Source organism: Erinaceus europaeus, chromosome 4 (assembly GCF_950295315.1).
Source record: "Erinaceus europaeus chromosome 4, mEriEur2.1, whole genome shotgun sequence".
In the NCBI taxonomy this organism is placed as follows: domain Eukaryota; kingdom Metazoa; phylum Chordata; class Mammalia; order Eulipotyphla; family Erinaceidae; genus Erinaceus; species Erinaceus europaeus.
Window position 1 is genome coordinate 8536917 of NC_080165.1, and position 19707 is coordinate 8556623.

The 19707-nt window shown below is 41.3% G+C and overlaps 1 protein-coding gene across 3 annotated transcripts in view; it reads left to right on the forward strand.

The window, feature by feature from the left end:
- Positions 1–19500, forward strand: part of RAB32 (RAB32, member RAS oncogene family) — a 23773-nt gene extending 4273 nt beyond the window's left edge. For all 3 annotated transcript variants that reach the window (XM_060188725.1, XM_007517855.3, XM_060188724.1), the window contains 2 exons: positions 14185–14462; positions 18985–19500. In XM_060188725.1, the coding sequence (XP_060044708.1) occupies positions 14185–14462; positions 18985–19128 (422 nt within the window). In that variant the 3' untranslated portion in view covers positions 19129–19500. The remainder of the gene's footprint in view (positions 1–14184; positions 14463–18984) is intronic.
- The last annotated feature ends 207 nt before the right edge of the window (positions 19501–19707 follow it).

Consider the following 19707-nt stretch of genomic DNA (forward strand, 5'->3'; position numbering starts at 1 on the left):
ACTACAACAATAAAATAACAAGGGAAACAAAAAAAGAATAAATAAATAAATGTTTAAAAATATTTTAAAAGAAAATAATTAAATAAATAAGAAGTTCTTGTTGATTATTGATGTATCCTTGCCAAATGGTATGAACAAGATTCGAAGTAATTTTATGAGGTAATTGGAGAAAGCTGAGGTTTTTGAAAACAGTATTAATGGATGAGGAAACAGAGAGTCGAAAATACGTTTTTCCTTGTGGTTTAGGGGGTTACATCATCATTAACTAGATTTGGTTCAAATATTGGATGTCCTGGTGAATTTAGCTGGACTTATCTTAATCCCTTAACAGTGAAGTAAGGAAGCCACTCCCCAGGTTTCCCCCTCAACAGAGTTGTTTGACTGTAAACAAAGTGAAGCATACTTAATTCTCAAAGGACAGACTTATCCCGTGATTGCAAAACAGTTGGTAGAATCTGTTATTCAGTATTCATAACTTCCGACGTGGTACTGTTACTTGTCTATGTTGTTGCTGTCGTTGCTTGAGACATGGAAGAGGCGAGATTATCTGTAACCTCTGTTTTGAATGCTTCAGTTGGTGTGACAGGTAGGAGTTTCCTAAATGTTTTCTTTCATTATAGCCAAGAAGTTCCAACTAGATGTAAAATTCAGGGTCTGAGCCATAGTGATTCCTAGGTGCTGACCTTACAAACCCCCTTTTATTATTACATGAAGTGAATGCAAGTTTATATGGCAATGAAGACACACACTTTATAGGGAAATGAAGACTCAAAGAATTGGTAAAACCAGGGCTGGGTGATGGCACACCAGGTTGAGCACACCTGTTATCATGTGCAAGGACCAGGTTTCAAGCCCCAGGTCCCAACCTGCAGGGAGAAGCAGTGTCACAGGTCTCTCTGTCTTTCTCTCTCCCCTCCGCATTCTCTCTTGATTTCTGGCTGTCTATATCCAATAAATAAAAATTATAAAAAAAAAAACTTTAAAAAAGAAATGTTTTTATACTAGGTTCCAGAAAGTGAAACAGTTATGGACCCAGGATTCACATATAGGAAGGCTAGAGAGGGGTTTCAGTGATACTTGTCTATATTAGACCCTCTAAGCTCTGACTTCACGTCTCTGGGGAATGCCGCTTTCCTCCTGGGAGTTTTATCTCTGTCACCAGGAAGAAAAAGAATACCATTCTTGTACTTAGCATTTTCCCATTGCCTTTAAACTATTCCTTATGCCAAATGAGTAACATTCCTTTGAACCATTCTCTTGAACCAAAGGACAAATTAGGAACAGCCTGCTCAGAGTTCCATGTCAAAACTTCAAAACCAAAGCATGCAATGTGTAACTTTTAAGAAATTATATATGACACGTAAATTCACCTTTTATTATTATTATTCCAATCCTGTAGTAGAATGTTGGCCCTAATTTCCTTGGTCAGGCTTGTGCATTGCTGATTATCATATATAGTCGTCTTGTTTTCTTTCACAACTTTTTCATAACTCTTCATGAGCGAAAGCTTGGAATGTTGCCTCTACTGCGCGCTCTCTCTCTTTTTCTCTCTTTGCCTCCAGTGTTATTATTGGGGCTCAGAACTTGCACTCACTATGAATCCATTGTTCCTGCAGCCATTTTTTTCTCTTCTTTTTTCTTTTCTTTTCTTTCTTTCTTTCTTTTCCTTTTTTTTTTTGTTATAGGACAGAGAAATTGAGAGGGAAAGGGAAGACAGAGAGAGGAGAGGAAGATAAACACCTGCAGACCTGCTTCACTGCTTGTGAAGCGACACCCCTGCAGGTGGGGAGCCCAGGAGTTGAACTGAGATCCTTACACGGGACCTTGTATACTTCATACTATGTGTGCTTAGCCCAGTGGGCCACTGGCTGGCCCCCACCTCTGCCACTTTCTTGACCTTTAAGAGTTTCTATCAGTCACGGATTATTTATATTCAAGTTTCTTGTAAGTATCAAAGAACAGTCTTTTGGAGATGTAATCTATGTTAATTTAATATTAATGTACATTATTTTGTAGTCTCTTAAAATACTGAAAACTATAAAATTAACTAAGGTCTGTTGGTGACTAATTACTTAAGAACGCACAGGATTTTCTTAAATTGCTCTCACATCTGAGCCCTGACCATTCTTTCCATTCTGAGCCAGTCTCAGTAACTAAGGATACATTATAAGCAAAGGCAAGTATTTTACATTTTTAAATCATCATCAAATGAGTCCCGAGAAGCCTTCAGGTGGTCCAGTGGGTCCTGCTTGCTCAGGCAGAATGGTCAGTATACTGTCACATTGATTCCAGCCTGTAGAAAGCCACGTGATAACTACATATACTTCTTGCCTTGCCTGTATCTGATACCATACCGGCACCAAGGATTAAACCAGGAAGCCACAGGCTCTACACATGTGTTTTAGGAGAAATTGTATCCGCCATGTGGAAGTTACCCTGACCTTCCAGTTGTCTTAAGCATTTGATATAAAAATTCCTATGTGTCTTATTCCATTTGAAAATGTATTGGAGATAATGTTTTGCCGGGCTAGCTTCGCGGGCAGGAGAGAGATGACCAGGGACTCATGACTGAGCTGGGATGGGAACGCAGTTCAATCTTTATTGATGAGCGGGAATGCAGTGCAATCTATCTAATCTCTATTCATTAGAAAATCCTGTCCTTTGTATCTCCTGAGGCGGAAGTGTCAGGTCGGAAGAGGATGTACGTAGGATGGGGGTGGGGAGAAGGAAAAAAAGCACATGAAACAGTGGGGATTAAACCAGTGGAGATTAAATGGTGGAAAACAGGACGTGACTAGGAGAGGAGGCAGAGTGGAAAAAAAGCTCAAACCAGTGGGGATTAAACCAGTGTGGGTCTCAAACAAAACAGTGATTATGTAAATAGGCCACAGAGTTAAGCAATGCAGACAAACCTAATGTGATGATCAAAACAGAAGGGGTCTTAGAAGCAGAATTAGAAGCAGACCAACAATGTTTGTGTTCAGGCATGATGAGGCCAGTTCAAGGGAGAGGATTGTCATTAGAAAGGATCTGTTTACTTCCCCACCCGCAGGGGGAAAGCTTCACAAGTGGTAAAGCAGGGCTGCAGGTGTCTCTCTGTCTCTCTCCCTAGCTTCCCCTCACCTCTCAATTTATCTCTATGTCTATCCAATAATAAATAAATAAAAACACTTTTTTACAAAAAGGTCCTATTTACTTACAACTCATAAGAGAACTTACCACACAATCCAGGGCCCCCCAGGGAAAGGAAGGTGGATCCCTGGCATGGGATGGGGACATTAGTCAAAATGCAGAGGCATTAAGAGGAAGCCTGGGTCAGCATCTCTGTTGTGTTTTCTTACAAGGAGGAGTAAGAAAACAAGGCAAGGCAGGGGAGGGGAGCTGAGCAGTTTTAGACATTAACAGTTTGAAGAATCTTAGTGGGCAGCCAGGTAGTGGTGCACCTGGTAGAGTGCACATGTTACCAGGCCAGGTGAATCTAGGTCTAGGCCCACGGGGGAAGCAGTGTGCAGGTGTCTCTCTGTCTCTCCCCACCTCTCTGTGTCTCACCTTCTACCAAAATACATAAATGATATTTAAAAATTATCAAAAGAAAAAGGGGCCAGGCGGTGGCACACCTGGTTAAGCACACACTACAGTGTGCAAGGTTCAAGCTCCTGCTGCTCTTTACTTGCAGGGGGAAGGCTTCAGGAGCGGTGAAGCAGGGCTGCAGGCCTCTTTCCCTCTCTCCTTCACTATTTTCCCCCTCCCCTTTTTCAAATTCTCTCTGTCCTGTCAAATGAAAGAAAGGAGGAGGGAGATAAAGACGGGGAAAAAAGGTCACTAGAAGTAATGGATTTATCATGCAGGCATTGATTCCCAATGATAAGCCTGCTGGCAATAAAAAGTATATTAAAAACATTTCTGTGCTCTGTAAATTGTATGAGTAGACTCCTCACTGCCTAGTATCCGGCCAGCGAGTGACTTAGATCAGGAAGATAATGTCCTTGTCTGCAGAAGGCAGGTGGAGAATATCCACTTGAGATTGGTTGATGTTCACAGAAGAGAGCTATTAAAGCAAAATAATCTTAATTGATTGGCTACAGACAGAAAGCTAGAGGGAAGGGGAGGATAGTGAAAAAGAGATACACTTGCAGGCCTGCTTCACTACTCGCAAAGCCTTCCCCGTGCAGGTGGGGACCGGGGTCTTGAACCCAGGCAGGTCCCTGTGCCTGGTGGCATGTGCACTTAACCAGGTATGCTGCCATCCGGCCCTGATATTCTTTAGCATATTGTTTGACCCTGGACTGGAGGGCTGACCCCCAGGTCTGCAAGACCTCAAGACGTTGAAGCTTAAATACAAAAAAAATTATAAATTAATAAAAATAAAAAGATAAACTTGCCAAGTGAAATAAGCCAGAAAGAGAAGGGAAATAATTGGATGACCTCACTCATGTGAGACAGCAAACAAAAGAAAACAAACAAACAGATCAAATCAGATGAACGCAGACCCTTGGACTCTGAAGTAGAGCTGAGGTTACGCAAAAGGTAGGGGAAAGTGATGGGCAGGGGAGGGGAGGAAGGAGAGTGCTGGACAAACTGCGGGGCGTGGGGGAGATTTGTAATGGGTGGTGGCCACACAGTCTGGTGAGGGAAATGGTTCTCCTAAGACAAGTACAGTCTTGTAAGCCAAACAACCACCTTAAAAAAAAAAAGAGGGAAAAATGATAAATACATATTTCTAGGCACTTATTAAAATAGACTGAGAGTTGAAAGAACATATTTTTCCAAAGGAGAACACTTTTGAAGCCCTTAGATTTGTACCACAGGAATAATAGCATCTCCTTAAAATAATGAAGTTTTCACACTTAATTAACACCTAAGTAGCAGTAGGCTAGGCTGACAAGCTTCAGTGGTATCATAGTTATAGAGATCTTCTCTTAGGTAGTGAAAAAAAATTAAAAATAAAAACACTTACAGTATACATGTTAGTATGGAGACAGTTCTAAGGAGTGAGGGAAAAAAGGGCAAGGGAAAGGTGCTCTCTGGTTGTATCCAACTACTTTTTTAGACTGACCTTTTTCTTTTTTTACATTTTTACAGTGAAGAAAGCAAGAAATTTAATTACTGTGTTTTGCTTTTTGAGAGAGAACTGTATAATGTCAGAGGTTTAGTCTAGGCTACCCAGTCTTGGAACTGACCAATGAGCTTTCATCATCTTTTTGTCCTCATTATTTTCATTGGCCTGGATTCATGTTTTTTTTCCTGAGTCATCTTCTGCAGTGATCTGTAATTGCCTTGTGAAGTTGAGCAGTGTGTGTGTGTGTGTGTGTGTGTGCGTGTGCGTGTGCGTATGTGTATGTGTGTGAGTGTGTATGTGTGTGTGAGTGTATGTATGTGTGTATGTGTGTGCATGTGTGTGAGTGTATTGTGTATATGTGTGTATGTATGTGTATGTGTCTATGTGTGTGAGTGTGTGTATGTATGTGAGTGTATGTGTGTGTATGTATGTGTATGTGTCTATGTGTGTGAGTGTGTGTGTATGTGTGTGAGTGTATGTGTGTGTATGTGTCTATGTGTGTGAGTGTGTGTATGTGTGTGAGTGTGTGTGTAATGTATGTGTGTATGTGTGTGAGTGTATTGTGTATATGTGTGTATGTATGTGTATGTGTCTATGTGTGTGAGTGTATGTGTGTGTGTGAGTGTGTGTATGTTTGTGTATGTGTGTGTGAGTGTGTGTATGTATGTATGTGTATGTGTGTGTATGTGTGTGTATATGTGTGTGAGTGTGTGTGTGTGTGTGTGTGTGTGTGTATGTAGACACATATACTTAGTGTGATTTTATGGTACTTGCTCCAGCGAATTTGCTCCTTTGGACTCTGTAGTAGTAGGTTTGTATTCACCTAACAAATGTCATGGTTCCTCAAGAGAGTAGTTAATTCTGTAGTTGGCTATTTCAAACAGGTGAGCGTCACCAAATCATCTTTGTGGACTGACTCTTCACCACCCAGTGGTCCCTAGGTTTTATGTTTTCATTTCTGCAGTCTGCATGGGAATTCCTAGATTTAAGAACAATTCAGGACATCTAGAATGTAAGTGGCCACATTTCTTTCCCTGTATAAAATGACCTGAATGGATATTGGAGTAGGCACGCAGGAATTCTCTCTACACAGGACAGTCTTAGAGATCGAATCTGTAACCTAGTAGTTCAGGAGACATAAACATTGTTCTGTCTTAACTTTGCTACACCTGCCATGGGCCATCTTATCTCTGTGTCTAGTTTTTCACTAATGTGACTGATCTGATACCCAGGGCCTCTCACACTTTTCTTCCACGACCTGTAAGGTCCTGTCTCAGTTTTACAACACCCACTTACTTGTGTGACTGTGTCAGGTCCCTCCTTTGAAGGTAGTATGTGTAGTCAAGAACACAGGTTTCTTGCTTTCTCTCAAGTAAATTAGTTAAGCAAGGAAAGCAGTATTTTAGGCCAGGGCAGAGTATCATAGTGATTATGCAAAGGAACTCATGCCTGAGGCTCCAAAGTCCCAAATTTAATCCCTTACCACCATGGGCAAGAAAGAGTTGAGCAGTGCTCTGGTTAACAAACAAACAAAGTCATGAATCCCTGAACTTAGTCCCTGGCATTGCATATACAAGAGCAGTGCTCTGATTCTCTTATCATTTCCATAAATAAATAATTTTTTTTAAAAAAAAGCAGTATCTTAATTTTTTCTCTACTTTGTTATGACTTTGGGCATAACAGTCAAGATACTTTGACTTTACTCCTCTCAATTGATTAAATTCAGTTCATTTTATAATTATTACAGTGATGCTAACATCTGAATCAGCAGTTCTTACCCAGCGACCTAAATACCACAAAAATTCACTGTCTCAAATTAGCACAACTAAAAATTCAAAGTCAGAATTGTATATATCTGGGAAAGAGGAAAGAAGTCAATACCCTTTTGCTCTTGCCTCAGCCTGTGGGCCTGGAAGGTGGAGCTTCCCCCCCCCCCCCCAACAACAACAACAACAAACAGCACCACTTCCACACTTGGAAAACAATAAGTTAAAGTCCATAGTGACATGAGATGTTGGATTTTTAGGCAGAGAAAACGACTTGTATGACTGTTGGAGTCTTGATATTTTGATTCTTGAGAACCACTGAGCTTTCATCAAGTTCATGTCCCTCTGCAAACTGTTTTGACAAAACACACAACTAGCTAGTGGTTAATTTGCTTTGGTTAATTGGCACCATCTGAATAGAGAATTCTCAGGTTTTCCTCTTGTCCTTCACTTATATAATTTAATAACAATAGTAAGTAGCATACATTATATGTCTACTATGCACCTGACTTTTTTTTTTTACTTGAAGTATAACTTACATAACAGAACTGTCTTCATTCATTTTCCTGTACCACTTTCAGTCCAAGGCATAGACCATTCATAACTGCTAGATAAAAATCACATTTTTCTTGTTCTACTCAAATTCACTTTATTAGGGATATGGTAATTTATGTCAGTTATTGTCCCATGAGTGCAACTTCTTTTTTGAATTATTTATGTATAATTGGAGAGAGACAGAGAGAAATTTAAAGGAGAGGAGGAGACAGTGAAGGAAAGAGACTTGTGAAGCTTTCTCCCTGAAGGTGGGGACCAGGGGCTTGAACCCAGGGCCTTGTGCACTACGGTGTGGTGCGCCAGTGCCTGGGTTCTCTCATGAGTACAACTTCTTATTAAATGTCTGCACAACATTCCCACCCACTACTAGCTTAAGTCATCCCCCACTGCCCTGCAGTGGTTCCCCGCTGCTCTCTGTAACCCTTAGTAATCCCCCAAGGGTCCCTAGAGTCTTTGGCTCTGCTGCAATAGACAATAACTAGTCATCACTAGTCTTAGGTTTCACTCTGTGTTTTCCCTTTTTTCTTTGTTGCATCAACTTCCCCTAATGAATAAGGTCACCCAGTATTTGTCTTTCTCCTTCTGACTTACTTCACTTAATACAGAAATCATCTTAGCTTGTATAAATATCCTACTAGCCACTATTTTAGATTTCATGAGCCATTTACTCGCTATTAGCTTAGACACTTACCTTCTTTTTTAATATCTTAGTTATTCATTCATTTTGGATAGGGACAGAGAAATTGAGAGGAGAGAGAGAGAGAGAGAGAGAAAGAGACCGTTCTGCAGCACGAGAGAGAGAGAGACTGTCCTGCAGCACTAGAGAGAGAAAGAGACCATCCTGCAGCATGAGAGAGAGAGAGAGAGAGAGAGAGAGAGAGAGAGAGACCGTCCTGCAGCACTAAGAGAGAGAAAGAGAGAGAGAGAAAAAGAGAGAGAGAAAGAGAGAGAGAGAGAGACTGTCCTGGAGCACGAGAGAGAGAGAGAGAGAGAGACCGTCCTGCAGCACTACTTCAATGCTTATGAAGATCCCCCCTGCAGGTGGGGACCGGGGGCTTGATGCCTGGCCCTTGTGCGTAGTGATATGGACACTCGACCAGATGCGCCACCGTGTGCAGCTCTGCCGCTATAAAATGAGAGTACCCACTGAGAACACTTAAACAGAGAAGACTGAATACATTCTACTGTAACTGCATTCAGAGTTGACTATGAGCCATAGTTTGCAGAAGTCTTTCCTAGAAGACTCCCAACCAGAGTTTTGTGCTTAAGCCTTCAAGGGACTCTGACATAGGTGCTGCTGAACATTCTCATTAGAGCACAGCTGCTATCCAACTCACAATACTGTTTGATACACTTTGACATAATAAGCACCACTATAATCAAAATTATAAATGTAAGGATTTCTTCTTGGTAACCTAATTTCCTGTCCTGCCCAAGGCAATTTTTATTTGTTTTTCCATAACACTATAGTTCTTGTTGATGGTCGGGTTGAATATCGAACTTGAAACTTCAGAGCCTCGAGAATAAACGTCTTTTGCATGATCATCCAGTTGTCTCCGCAGCCCCCTGAAGCAATTCTTGACCCATCTTGTCCTCCTATAGTTTTATATCACTCTAGGTTTCATCTTTATTTATTTAATTTTGTATTTTCAGCTGGGACTAGATACTCAACTCAAAGACTCACACCTACGTGATATCACTGACCAGCCTCCCCCAATCCGGTTTTCTATTATTTATGTCAGAGAGAGGAAAGGGAGGGTAAGACAAAGAAGAGATACACCACTATGGTCTTCCTGTACACATGGCATTTCCCTGCTGTCATCCAGGGCTCAAACCCAGGGCCTCAGACACAGCAATACACATGGTCTTCTGGATAAGCTTCCTCTAGGTTCCTATAGTTTCTTTCTTTTTTTTTTTTGTCCTGGAGCCCCACCTCTCCAGAACCCTGCCCCACTAGGGAAAGAGAGAGGCAGGCTGGGAGTATGGATCGACCTGTCAACACTCATGTTCAGCAGAGAAGCAGTTACAGAAGCCAGACCTTCCACCTTCTGCATCCCACAATGACCCTGGGTCCATATTCCCAGAGGGATAAAGAATAGGAAAGCTATCAGGGGAAGGAATGGGATACAGAGTTCTGGTGGTGGGAATTGTGTGGAATTATACCCCTCTTATCCTATGGTTTTGTCAGTGTTCCCATTTTAAAAATAATAACAAAAAAAAAGTTGATGGAAATGAGTTCATATAGTATTACCTATTTCTTTTCTGCTCTGTTTGCTTTCACTCAGCATAAGTGTTTTGAGAGATACACAGGGTCTCATTCTTATATGTGTTCGTAGCTTCTTTCTTTTTCAGTTGTGGAACCATATCCCACTGTGTGAATATCCTGTAGTTCCATCCGTTACCAGGTGCCTAGACGTTCATTGTTCATTTATTCTGCGTCCTTCTTAGACATCACAAGTGAAGTAACTGTGAGAATCCACGACATCATTCGATGTAGGCACACACTCTCATTTTATGTGGACAAACATACATAGTAGTGGAGTGTGCTGATTGTAGGTGAGGTGTTTTATTATTATTATTATTCGTAAAAGAAAGTACGGTGGATTCCCTTGAAATCATGCAGCAATAGACCATAGCTAGGCATAAATTCTTATGCTCACTAACACTGGAAGAAGACTGTAATCCCTCCACTTTCTTGCCAACACTTGATATTATCATACTGTTCAATTCTAACCATTCTTGTGAATGTGGAGGGCAACTCAGCATAACTTGAGCCTGCCTGTTTGCAGTGATTAGTGATGCTGGGCATCCTTTATCTCGCTGACTTGTCAGCATATACTTTCTCAGCATTTCTTTGCACTCTTTACTAACTGGATTTAAAAATATGTATTTTTTATTATCTTTATTTATTGATTGGATAGAGACAGTCAGAAATCGAGAGGGAAGGGAGGGATAGAGAGGGTGAGAGACAGAGAGACACCTGAAGCCCTGCTTCACCACTTGTGAAGCTTTCCCCCTGCAGGTGGGGGCTGGGGGCTCGAACCCGGGTCCTTGTGCATTGTAACATGTGCACTCAACCAGGTGCACCACCACTCAGCCCCCCTATTAACTGGATTTTGATCATCTGCCTCCGAAGTCTTGAGAATTCTTTATATATTCTGAGTACAAACCCTCTACTGGACAGATGATTTGTATTTCTAATTCTCCCAGTTTGGCTTCTTACTTAACAGTATCATTAACACTTTTGTTCTGTCCTGTGATATAGACTGGATTATAGTTGTCAGAAAGCACACTCTTTCTGATATCAAAACTGTCAGGACTGTTTGAGTCCTAGCTTTGAAGCCTAAGGAAAATGAACTGCTGTGTCTTTCTTTCTTTTTTTTTTTTTCAAAAAAAACTCCAGATATTTTTCTCTTTTTTTAATATTTATTTATTCCCTTTTGTTGCCCTTGTTGTTGTTATTGATGTCGTCGTCAGAGAGAAATGGAGAGAGGAGGGGAAGACAGAGATGGGAAGAGAAAGACAGACACCTGCAGACCTGCTTCACTGCCTGTGAAGCGACTCCCCTGTAGGAGGGGAGGCAGGGGTTTGAACCAGGATCCTTACTCCGGTCCTTGTGCTTCGCGCCATGTGCGCTTAACCCGTTGCGCTGCCGCCCAACTCCCATGAACTGCTATTTCTAAGCTGCAGGGTTCTCATCAGTGATTCCTTACATAAGCATTTCTGCTTTCTTATGTTTTACCAGAAAGTCTATGAGACAATGAGTGTGAGTGTGATTTAGTAGGAGTGGGAAAAAGAAATACTGGGGGGGGGGGGGGGGCTTCTGGATGAGTCCGTTCACAGCACAGGAGTTTCAAAAGTTTAGTATCTCTTCAAAGTTGAATGATTTCTATATTTTTCTAGTTTTTCAGCCTCTCATGGTCAAAGGAATATTGTCTTATGACTGTGTAACAATATTGTAATCTGGATTGACTTTTTCTTAAGTCATAATTACCTTATTTTTTTAAAAAAAGATTTTATTTATTTATCAGCTAAAAATATAAGAGGAAAGAGAAAAAAAATAGTCATCACTCTGCTACATGTGCTGCCTGGGATTGAACTCAGGACCTCATGCTTGAGAGTCCAGTGCTTTATCCACAGCGCCACCTCCCAGACCACTAGACTGTCTTAAGGAATTTGATTTGCTTCCCTTGTTTTCATAATCATGTTTCACATACTGGTTAAAATTCATAAGATGGAAATAGTTATTCTTTGGTTGTAATTGAATTCCAATCCACTTTAATTCCTATATGTAATTTTTTTTCTTCTGCCTCCAGGGTTATCACTGGGGCTCAGTGCCTGCACCACAAGTCCACTGCTCCTGGAGACCATTTTTCCCTTTTGTTTGCTCTTGTTATCTTTGTAATTATTGTTATTGTTGTTATTGCTGCTGTTGTTGGCTAGGACAGAAAGAAATCGAGAGAGGAGGGGAAGACAGAGGGGGAGAGAAAGACAGACACCTGCAGACCTGCTTTAGCTCTTGTGAGGTGACCCCCCTGCAGGTGGGGAATCGGGGGCTCGAACTGGGATCCTTACACTGGTCCTTGCACTTCGCACCATGTGCGCTTAACCCACTGTGCTTCTGCCCGGCCCCCTATATGTAATCTTTTTTTGCAGAGCAGTATAGAGCAAGTGCTATGTCTTTCCATGGGTTCTCTATGGTTATAGTGGTTTATGGAAAATGATACGGTGCTGACTTTTTTAGGTGTCAGCAGAGCATAATACTAGTTTTTACATGGGGCTGTTTATTAGTGCAAAATTTAACACTCTCAGCTGTCACAATACATACAACCTCAGGCAAGTCTCTATGAGGAGCCATCACAAGATCGATTAAGTTAAAATGTATCAGTTTGTTGTGTTTTTCTTCAATTTAAGGAATATCTAAAACAGCCTTTGTACATTTGTTTTCTGATAGAGGCAGAGAGAAAGAACTAGACCATAGCACCAGTGTGATCTTCTTTAATGCAGCAGGTGCTAGGCTTGAACCCGAGTCAGAGCCTAAGAGAGCAACACGCTGTCCACGTGAGCTCTTTCACGGACCCAGGAGCAGCTGAAACTGGGTGGTGGAATAGTAGGATCTGAGGGAGAAAGAACACATTGTGTCTTTGTTTATTTTTCCAGGGTGTGAGTTTTGCATTTGTTATGGCTTATAAAATGAAGATAAAGTCTGGTTTGTTTGCTTATTTTTTTTATTGGGGAATTAATGTTTTACATTCAACAGGAAGTACAATAGTTTGTACATGCATAACATTCCCCAGTCTCCCATATTTTTTATCATGGATTTTAGGAGAAAAATATCATCATAATATTTTTGTCTGTGACTGAAGAATTACAGATCTTTGATGTGTTTTGATTGCTAGTCATTTTTGCTTAACATTCCTGTTGGTAATTTGAAAGATGGAATGAACTTTTAGTCTAGACAAATACAACTTCAGAGTGACTGGCATCATTATATCTTTGTTGGGGGTGGTGAGAAGCAGAAGACCTGGATTTTATTTTTTCTCCTCCAGGGTTATTGCTGGGCTCGGTGCCTGCACCTTGAATCCACTGCTCCTGGAGGCCATTTTCCCCCTTTTGTTGCCCTTGTTGTTGTAGCCTCGTTGTGGTTATTATTATTGCCTTTGTTGATGTTGTTCAGTGTTGGATAGGACAGAGAGAAATGCAGAGAGGAGGGGAAGACAGAGAGGGGGAGAGAAAGACACCTGCAGACCTGCTTCACCGCCTGTGAAGCGACTCCCTTGCAAGGGGTGGGGGGGAGCCGGGGGTTCGAACTGGGATCCTTACGCTGGTCCTTGGTCCTTGTGCTTTGCGCCACATGCGCTTAACCCACTGTGCCACCGCCCGACCCCCCAGACCTGGATTCTAAACCAGTTTTCTCTTTTCTTTCTTTTTTTTCTTTTTAGTTAATGCTCTTAAATAATGACCAGCTATCTCGCTCTGCACAATTTCATCTGTCAGATAAAGCTTTTTATCCTCCCTAAGTCAAAGAAGAGTGTGCCTTGAGATAGGGACTATTTCACAGAGTGACGTTTTCACACAGTACTTAACATAAGTTATTTTAAAGCACGGTGGTATCTGAAGGTAAATTTTACTTCTTTAACATGACAACCAGTGTTCTGCTTTTTGTTCTAAAATAATAGAGCGGTATGTTTCTCCCTTCTTAGAGAAGACCAGTCCTGCCTAGGGATAGACTGGAGACGGGATGAAAGACAAAAGATGGGCTGAGGACCTGAGTTCCGTCTCTCATGTCCAGGACTTGTCTTTACCACTAGTGTTTTACCCTCCATGCTCCATATCTTCTTCCTGAAAGCTTCCTTTCTTTTTTCTATTTTTGTCTTTTCTTCCTACCACTCCCAGTTTTCTTCCCCCCACCCCCTTTAATTTGTTTCTTATCTTATCTTAAGGGACTGCAGAGCAGGAAGCAGTGGGCTCTGTAGATTGATGTTCTGACATGCTGTTACTGGCAGAGAATGCATTATACACACACAACATATAAAGTTAGTTAATTGTCTGCTCAGACCACATGCTTAACCATGTCCGCTTTGTTGGTTGTGTTTCTGTATACATGTGCTCAAGTCTTCCATTGTATGGCATTGTAGAATTGGAGACACGTGTCTTACGATTAGTGTGTGTGCGCGCGTTGTATGTGTTAGGAATGCAGATGTTGAACATTTGTCTTAGGGTTAATGTGTGTATTGTATAGCAGATGGAGGTGATAGATGCAGATGTTTATGAGTTTTTAATTGCCTGTGACATTCCTTTCAGGACAGGAACGGTTTGGCAACATGACGCGTGTCTACTACAGAGAAGCTGTCGGTGCTTTTGTAGTATTCGACATATCAAGAGGTTCTACATTTGAGGCAGTCTTAAAATGGAAAAGTGATCTGGATAGTAAAGTCCACCTTCCAAACGGCAGCCCCATACCTGCTGTCCTCTTAGCGAACAAATGTGACCAGAAAAGAGACAGTGACCAGAATCCTCCGCAGATGGACCAGTTCTGCAAAGAGCACGGCTTCACTGGATGGTTTGAAACTTCTGCAAAGGTGAGAACAACTGTAGGCTGTTGACTCTGCTATTAGTTTCAAAATCTGGGCTGTAATAGAAAGTCTGTAAGTGGATTTAGGCAAGTCATCTTTGAAAGCCTGGGCAATACTGAAGGGCTGCACGCACGCATTATCATTTCTTTTCTTTTTTAATTTTTTTTCTATTTATTTGAAAAAAGGAGACATTAATAAAACCGTAGGATAAGAGGGGTACAACTCCACACAATTCCCACCACCAGAACTCCATATCCCATCCCCTCCCCTGATAGCTTTCCTATTCTTTATCCCTCTGGGAGCATGGACCCAGGGTCATTGTGGGATGCAGAAGGTGGAAGGTCTGGCTTCTGTCATTGCTTCCCCGCTGAACATGGGCGTTGACGGGTCAATCCATACTCCCAGTATGCCTCACATTGGTGGGGTCGTCTGTCCAGGGAAGTCTGGTCGGCATCATGCTAGCATCTGGAATATGGTGGCTGAAAAGAGTTAACATACAAAGCCAAACAAATTGTTGAGCAGTCATGGACCTAAAGGCTGGAATAGTGCAGATGAAGAGTTGGGGTCCTCACTGCAGACTCTTCAGTGAGCAACAAGTATGCTTTCAAAATTGGCTAATGGGGCAGCGAGTAGAAAGGGCTGATTTTATATTGAGATTAAAATGGGCTGCTATATAGAGCGGAAAACAAGTGACATTTTCTGTGAGCTGGAGTCTTTGTGTGACGCTCTTCTCATTGAGCTGCAGTTGATAGAAATGAGGCATTTGTGATCTGGACGGAAGACTTGACAAAAACATGGGTCGTGTCACTAACAGGACTAGCAGAGGCACTGAGAAGGTCAGAGAGAAGGTGCATGCAGCGTTGTTTGAAGGGTATATTAATTGTGTATGAAAGAATTTGATTAAGAGTAAAGCATCAGCACTGTGTGTGACATGCTTCTTTGTGACTAATAAAGTAAGAATTTTCTTGTCATTCATTATGGAAATCTAGATAAAATAGTTTTTGAGGAAAACAGAATCACTAAAAATTAGCTGTTGAAAGCTGTGTCAGTCTAGACATGTGAAAAAAATAAAGGTGAATATTACAAGAACAAAATATTGGGGTGTACTAGAGAAAGACAGAAATAGGCTGGGGGGGGGTGGATACACCTTGCCAACACCCATGTCCAGCAGAGAAGCAATTACAGAAGCCGGAACTCCCATCTTCTGCACCCATAAATAATTTTGGTCCATACTGCCAGAGGGGGAGAAAATTAGGGGAAGGTGACCAGAGGGCTCTGAGCTCCAATTTCATCAGGACCTAAAGAGGAAAAAAGAAAGAACACTCAGAAGTACCAGTTGGTGTAGGTGTGACTTAGAAAGGAAGAGAAGGCAGGTATATCTTAAAAAAAATAAAGGGGGCAAATATATATAAACATAGACAGAGAAATAATAGTCAACCGATACCTGTGACCTTGGGAGAACTACCGCAGTTTCCAATGGAGGGACTGGGGACACGGAACTCTGGTGGCTGGAACGGCTCAAAGTTATACCCCTGTTATCTTATGATTTTGTAAATAAGTATGAAATCACTAACAAAATGAATAAATAATTCAAGTTTAGCTGTCAGGCCTCAGAGGGAGTACAGAGAAGTGCTAGACTTGGAAAAAATATTGGGGTGTTTGTCTTTAATATTTATTTATTTATTTATTTATTTCCTTTTGTTACCCTTGTTCTTTTTTTAAATTAATTAACTTATTCCCTTTTGTTGCCCTTGTTGCTTTATTGTCATAATTATTGTTGTTGTCGTCATTGTTGGATAGGACAGAGAGAAATGGAGAGAGGAGGGGAAGAAAGACAGACACCTGCAGACCTGCTTCACCGCCTGAAGTGACTCCCTGCAGGTGGGGAGCTGGGGGCTCGAACCAGAATCCTTATGCCGGTCCTTGCGCTTGGTGCCATGTGTGCTTAACCCGCTGTGCTACTGCCCAACTCCCGGGGTGTTTGTCTTTATACATTGTTAATTTCACATTAGAGAGTCAAGTAGCAATTAGATTTAGGAAGGAGCAATAAAATGTTTAAGAAATTCAACAGTGATAAACTTGAGACCATAAATGTACTGTTGACTTAGTACCAGCTTTTAATATGTCTCTCTCTGTGTGTGTATCATTACAGAATATATTATAATGTAGTGTGTGTATGGATGCCTGCCCTCAAAGTCTTCCAAACCACCTATTTGCTTCCAGATTAATATTTTGCCTTACCTAAGGCCCTCCTTAGTAGTGGAAGATTTATCTGATGCCACCGGGAATCAGACTAGTTAAAGCCAAAGGCAAGAGAGACTGCTTAGAAAGCTTCTGTGAAAATACTGAGTGATGATGGACTCAATGAAAAAACAGTGTCCACTGGAGGCAGTATTTACACCTAAGCCAAAAGCTATTGCTTAAATAAGTATATTCTAGCACCATAAAATGTAACTTCATAAATAACAGTGAGGAAAGAGAGATGGGTCCCACAGGAAGTACTGAGCAAGACAGAATGGGAGAAATCAGAAAAGGGATGAGAAGCTGTTCTGTGACCCTGCCCCTCTCTCTGCTCTGTGCGTATGTCAGGTGACTCACCGTACTTCGTTTCTGTTGGAAAAAGCAGTTAGCGGCATGTACGAATATCTACTGGAGTGTGAGGTGTTGGTGGAGGACATGAACGCCATCCAGATGATGCTTTTGGTTTAGGTTTAACTCAGTTTAACTATTCAGGTGCTAAATCCAAATCTGTCCCTGGGATAGATTTTATCGTCAGCTTTATAATATTTCTAGGCCACTCTACATATAATTTTAGATATATTCTGTACTTTCCTACAGATAAAATAGAAACAACTCTTGCAGAATGTCCTTAATAATTACCCCATGCTGTAAAAGATTAACAGTAATACAAAGTTTAGATACAAATTTTGGCTAAAGTATAAAGTACTGCCTAAGTATCACTAATACTATAACAACAGCTATGTTGAAATCCAATTTCTGCTTGCATTCTAGTGATCTGGTTTCTAGTGTGGACATAGACATAAGATAATTTTGAATTCATCTTTTACCCATTATAGCAAACAAAGGCTTTCCTTTTTTTGTAGTATTTATTTATTTATTCCCTTTTGTTGCCCTTGTTTTATTATTGTAGTTATTATTGTTGTTGTTATTGATGTCGTGGTTGGATAGGACAGAGAGAAATGGAGAAAAGAGGGGAAGACAGAGAGGGGGAGAGAAAGACAGACACCTGCAGACCTGCTTCACTACTTGTGAAGCGACTCCCCTGCAGGTGGGGAGCTGGGGGCTCGAACCGGGATCCTTATGCTGGTCCTTGTGCTTTGCACCACCTGTGCTTAACCTGCTGCGCTACAGCCCTATTCCGCAAACAAAGGCTTTCTAATATGAAAGAGTGTGACAGTATTACACTACAGTGTTGGAATTTCTGTTCCTAGTCAATTACTACAAATATAATCAGAAATAGTATAAGTATTCGAGTGAATTGGAAGAGAGAGAGGAAGGCAAGAGACTTGCTTAGTTCTGGCATAAGATGGGACTGGGAGTTGAACCTGAAGGTTCTGGAGCCTCAGAGATCCACCTTGAGGCTCTAACAGGCTAAGATAGCCCTCTAACTCTAGAATTTTTTTTAAGTTCTATTCTCCAACAGGAACAGACAAAGGGGGGGAGGGACTTTTTATTCCATGGGGAGATGACTGATTCCAGAATCGGCAACACAGCAAAAAGTAGAGACGTACCTGTAACGTGGTGGTGTGAGAAACTGAGCAAACACAAAACAGCAAAGAACCATGAAAAAAAAAAAAAAGAAAAAAGATCACGGGCTCAATCACAGTGCATCTCAAAGTTGAAGACAACTTGTACAGAACCAGAAACTGTTGCGATGGGTTGAATCTATAGAATAAATCGCACTCTGTCCATAAATAGATTAAGAAGAGCTTTCGGACTGTGGAATTCCAACTCATAAATTTAGGCAGAGTGATGGAAATGGAAATACACCATTTTACAGGACAGTAGGAACTGTTTTCTGGAGGAATTAATTGAACAACGAGTGGGGGGATATATGAGAAATGGGACATTTACACAGACACAAGGGGGAAAATGGTAATTTCCTTGAGAGATACTACTTTTAAACAAGCATGCCGCTTGCTTTATACTCGTAGAAAGGACACATCACTTTGACATTTTCTTCACAGAGTATCAGGAACATCTGAATTAGAGTTCAAGGCAAGATTGTGAGTAGCAACCCAGAGGAGTGGGATAAAGGTTCATTTTCAACCATCCAGGTAGCTTACTGAATTCTAGTGGTGAAAGTTTAAAAGTGGAGCCTCAGAAAGGATAATTCTCTGAAAAAAAAAAAAAATAGTGACATTGATACCTTAGTAAGGACTGAAGCCCATTGTTAATTGTCAGTGACGTAATGACAAAATTTTCTGTTCCCCTTAATACCCTTGCTGCTTTTATCTACGAACTAATCCTAAAGAAAATGATACCATCCCTCACTTCTGCCTTCCAGGATAACATAAACATTGATGAAGCAGCCCGGTTCCTAGTGGAGAATATTCTGGCAAACCATCAAGCCTTTCCTAATGAAAATGAGGAGGACAAAATCAAACTGGATAAGCCCTTGCCAGCCAAGAGCAAATCCCAGTGTTGCTAGCGTGATGGCTACTCTTCTACCATGGCTATTGTGGTCTGAGTCATTTCAGAGGGTGTCCCTGAGAATGAGTTAACAGTGCGAGTGGCACTGCCTTGGGAGTCCTCCTGGACTGCGCTTTGAAATAAATAACAGCCATCGCCTCTGGGAGCCTGCACTGAAGTGGGACTTGGAAAGCAGTCCTGCTCGTGTGTCTCTCTCTGCCTTAATACCTGAGCACTTAGTCTCTTGTTATTGTTGCCAGTTGATTTGAGGATAATGTTTACATCCTTTTGAGCAACTTTTGCAATGAGAGTTCCTCAGGAACTTCCACGGTATATCTGTTTCATATATGCACTTGGGCAGACAGGAATAAAACTTTACCTGCAGATATTACCCTCAGTTTGTGAGTGAATTTTTGTCTCTGCATTCCATTCTCATGTCTCACCAGAGGCTTGATGTCTCTATTGAAGATGGGGTTTGCTTACAGCTTCATGTGAAACTGCTACATACTATAATGTAGCTACTTCTGGTGCTGCAGGCGGCATGTTATCATTTCTCTTAAAAATATTAAAATACGGGAGTCGGGCTGTAGCGCAGCGG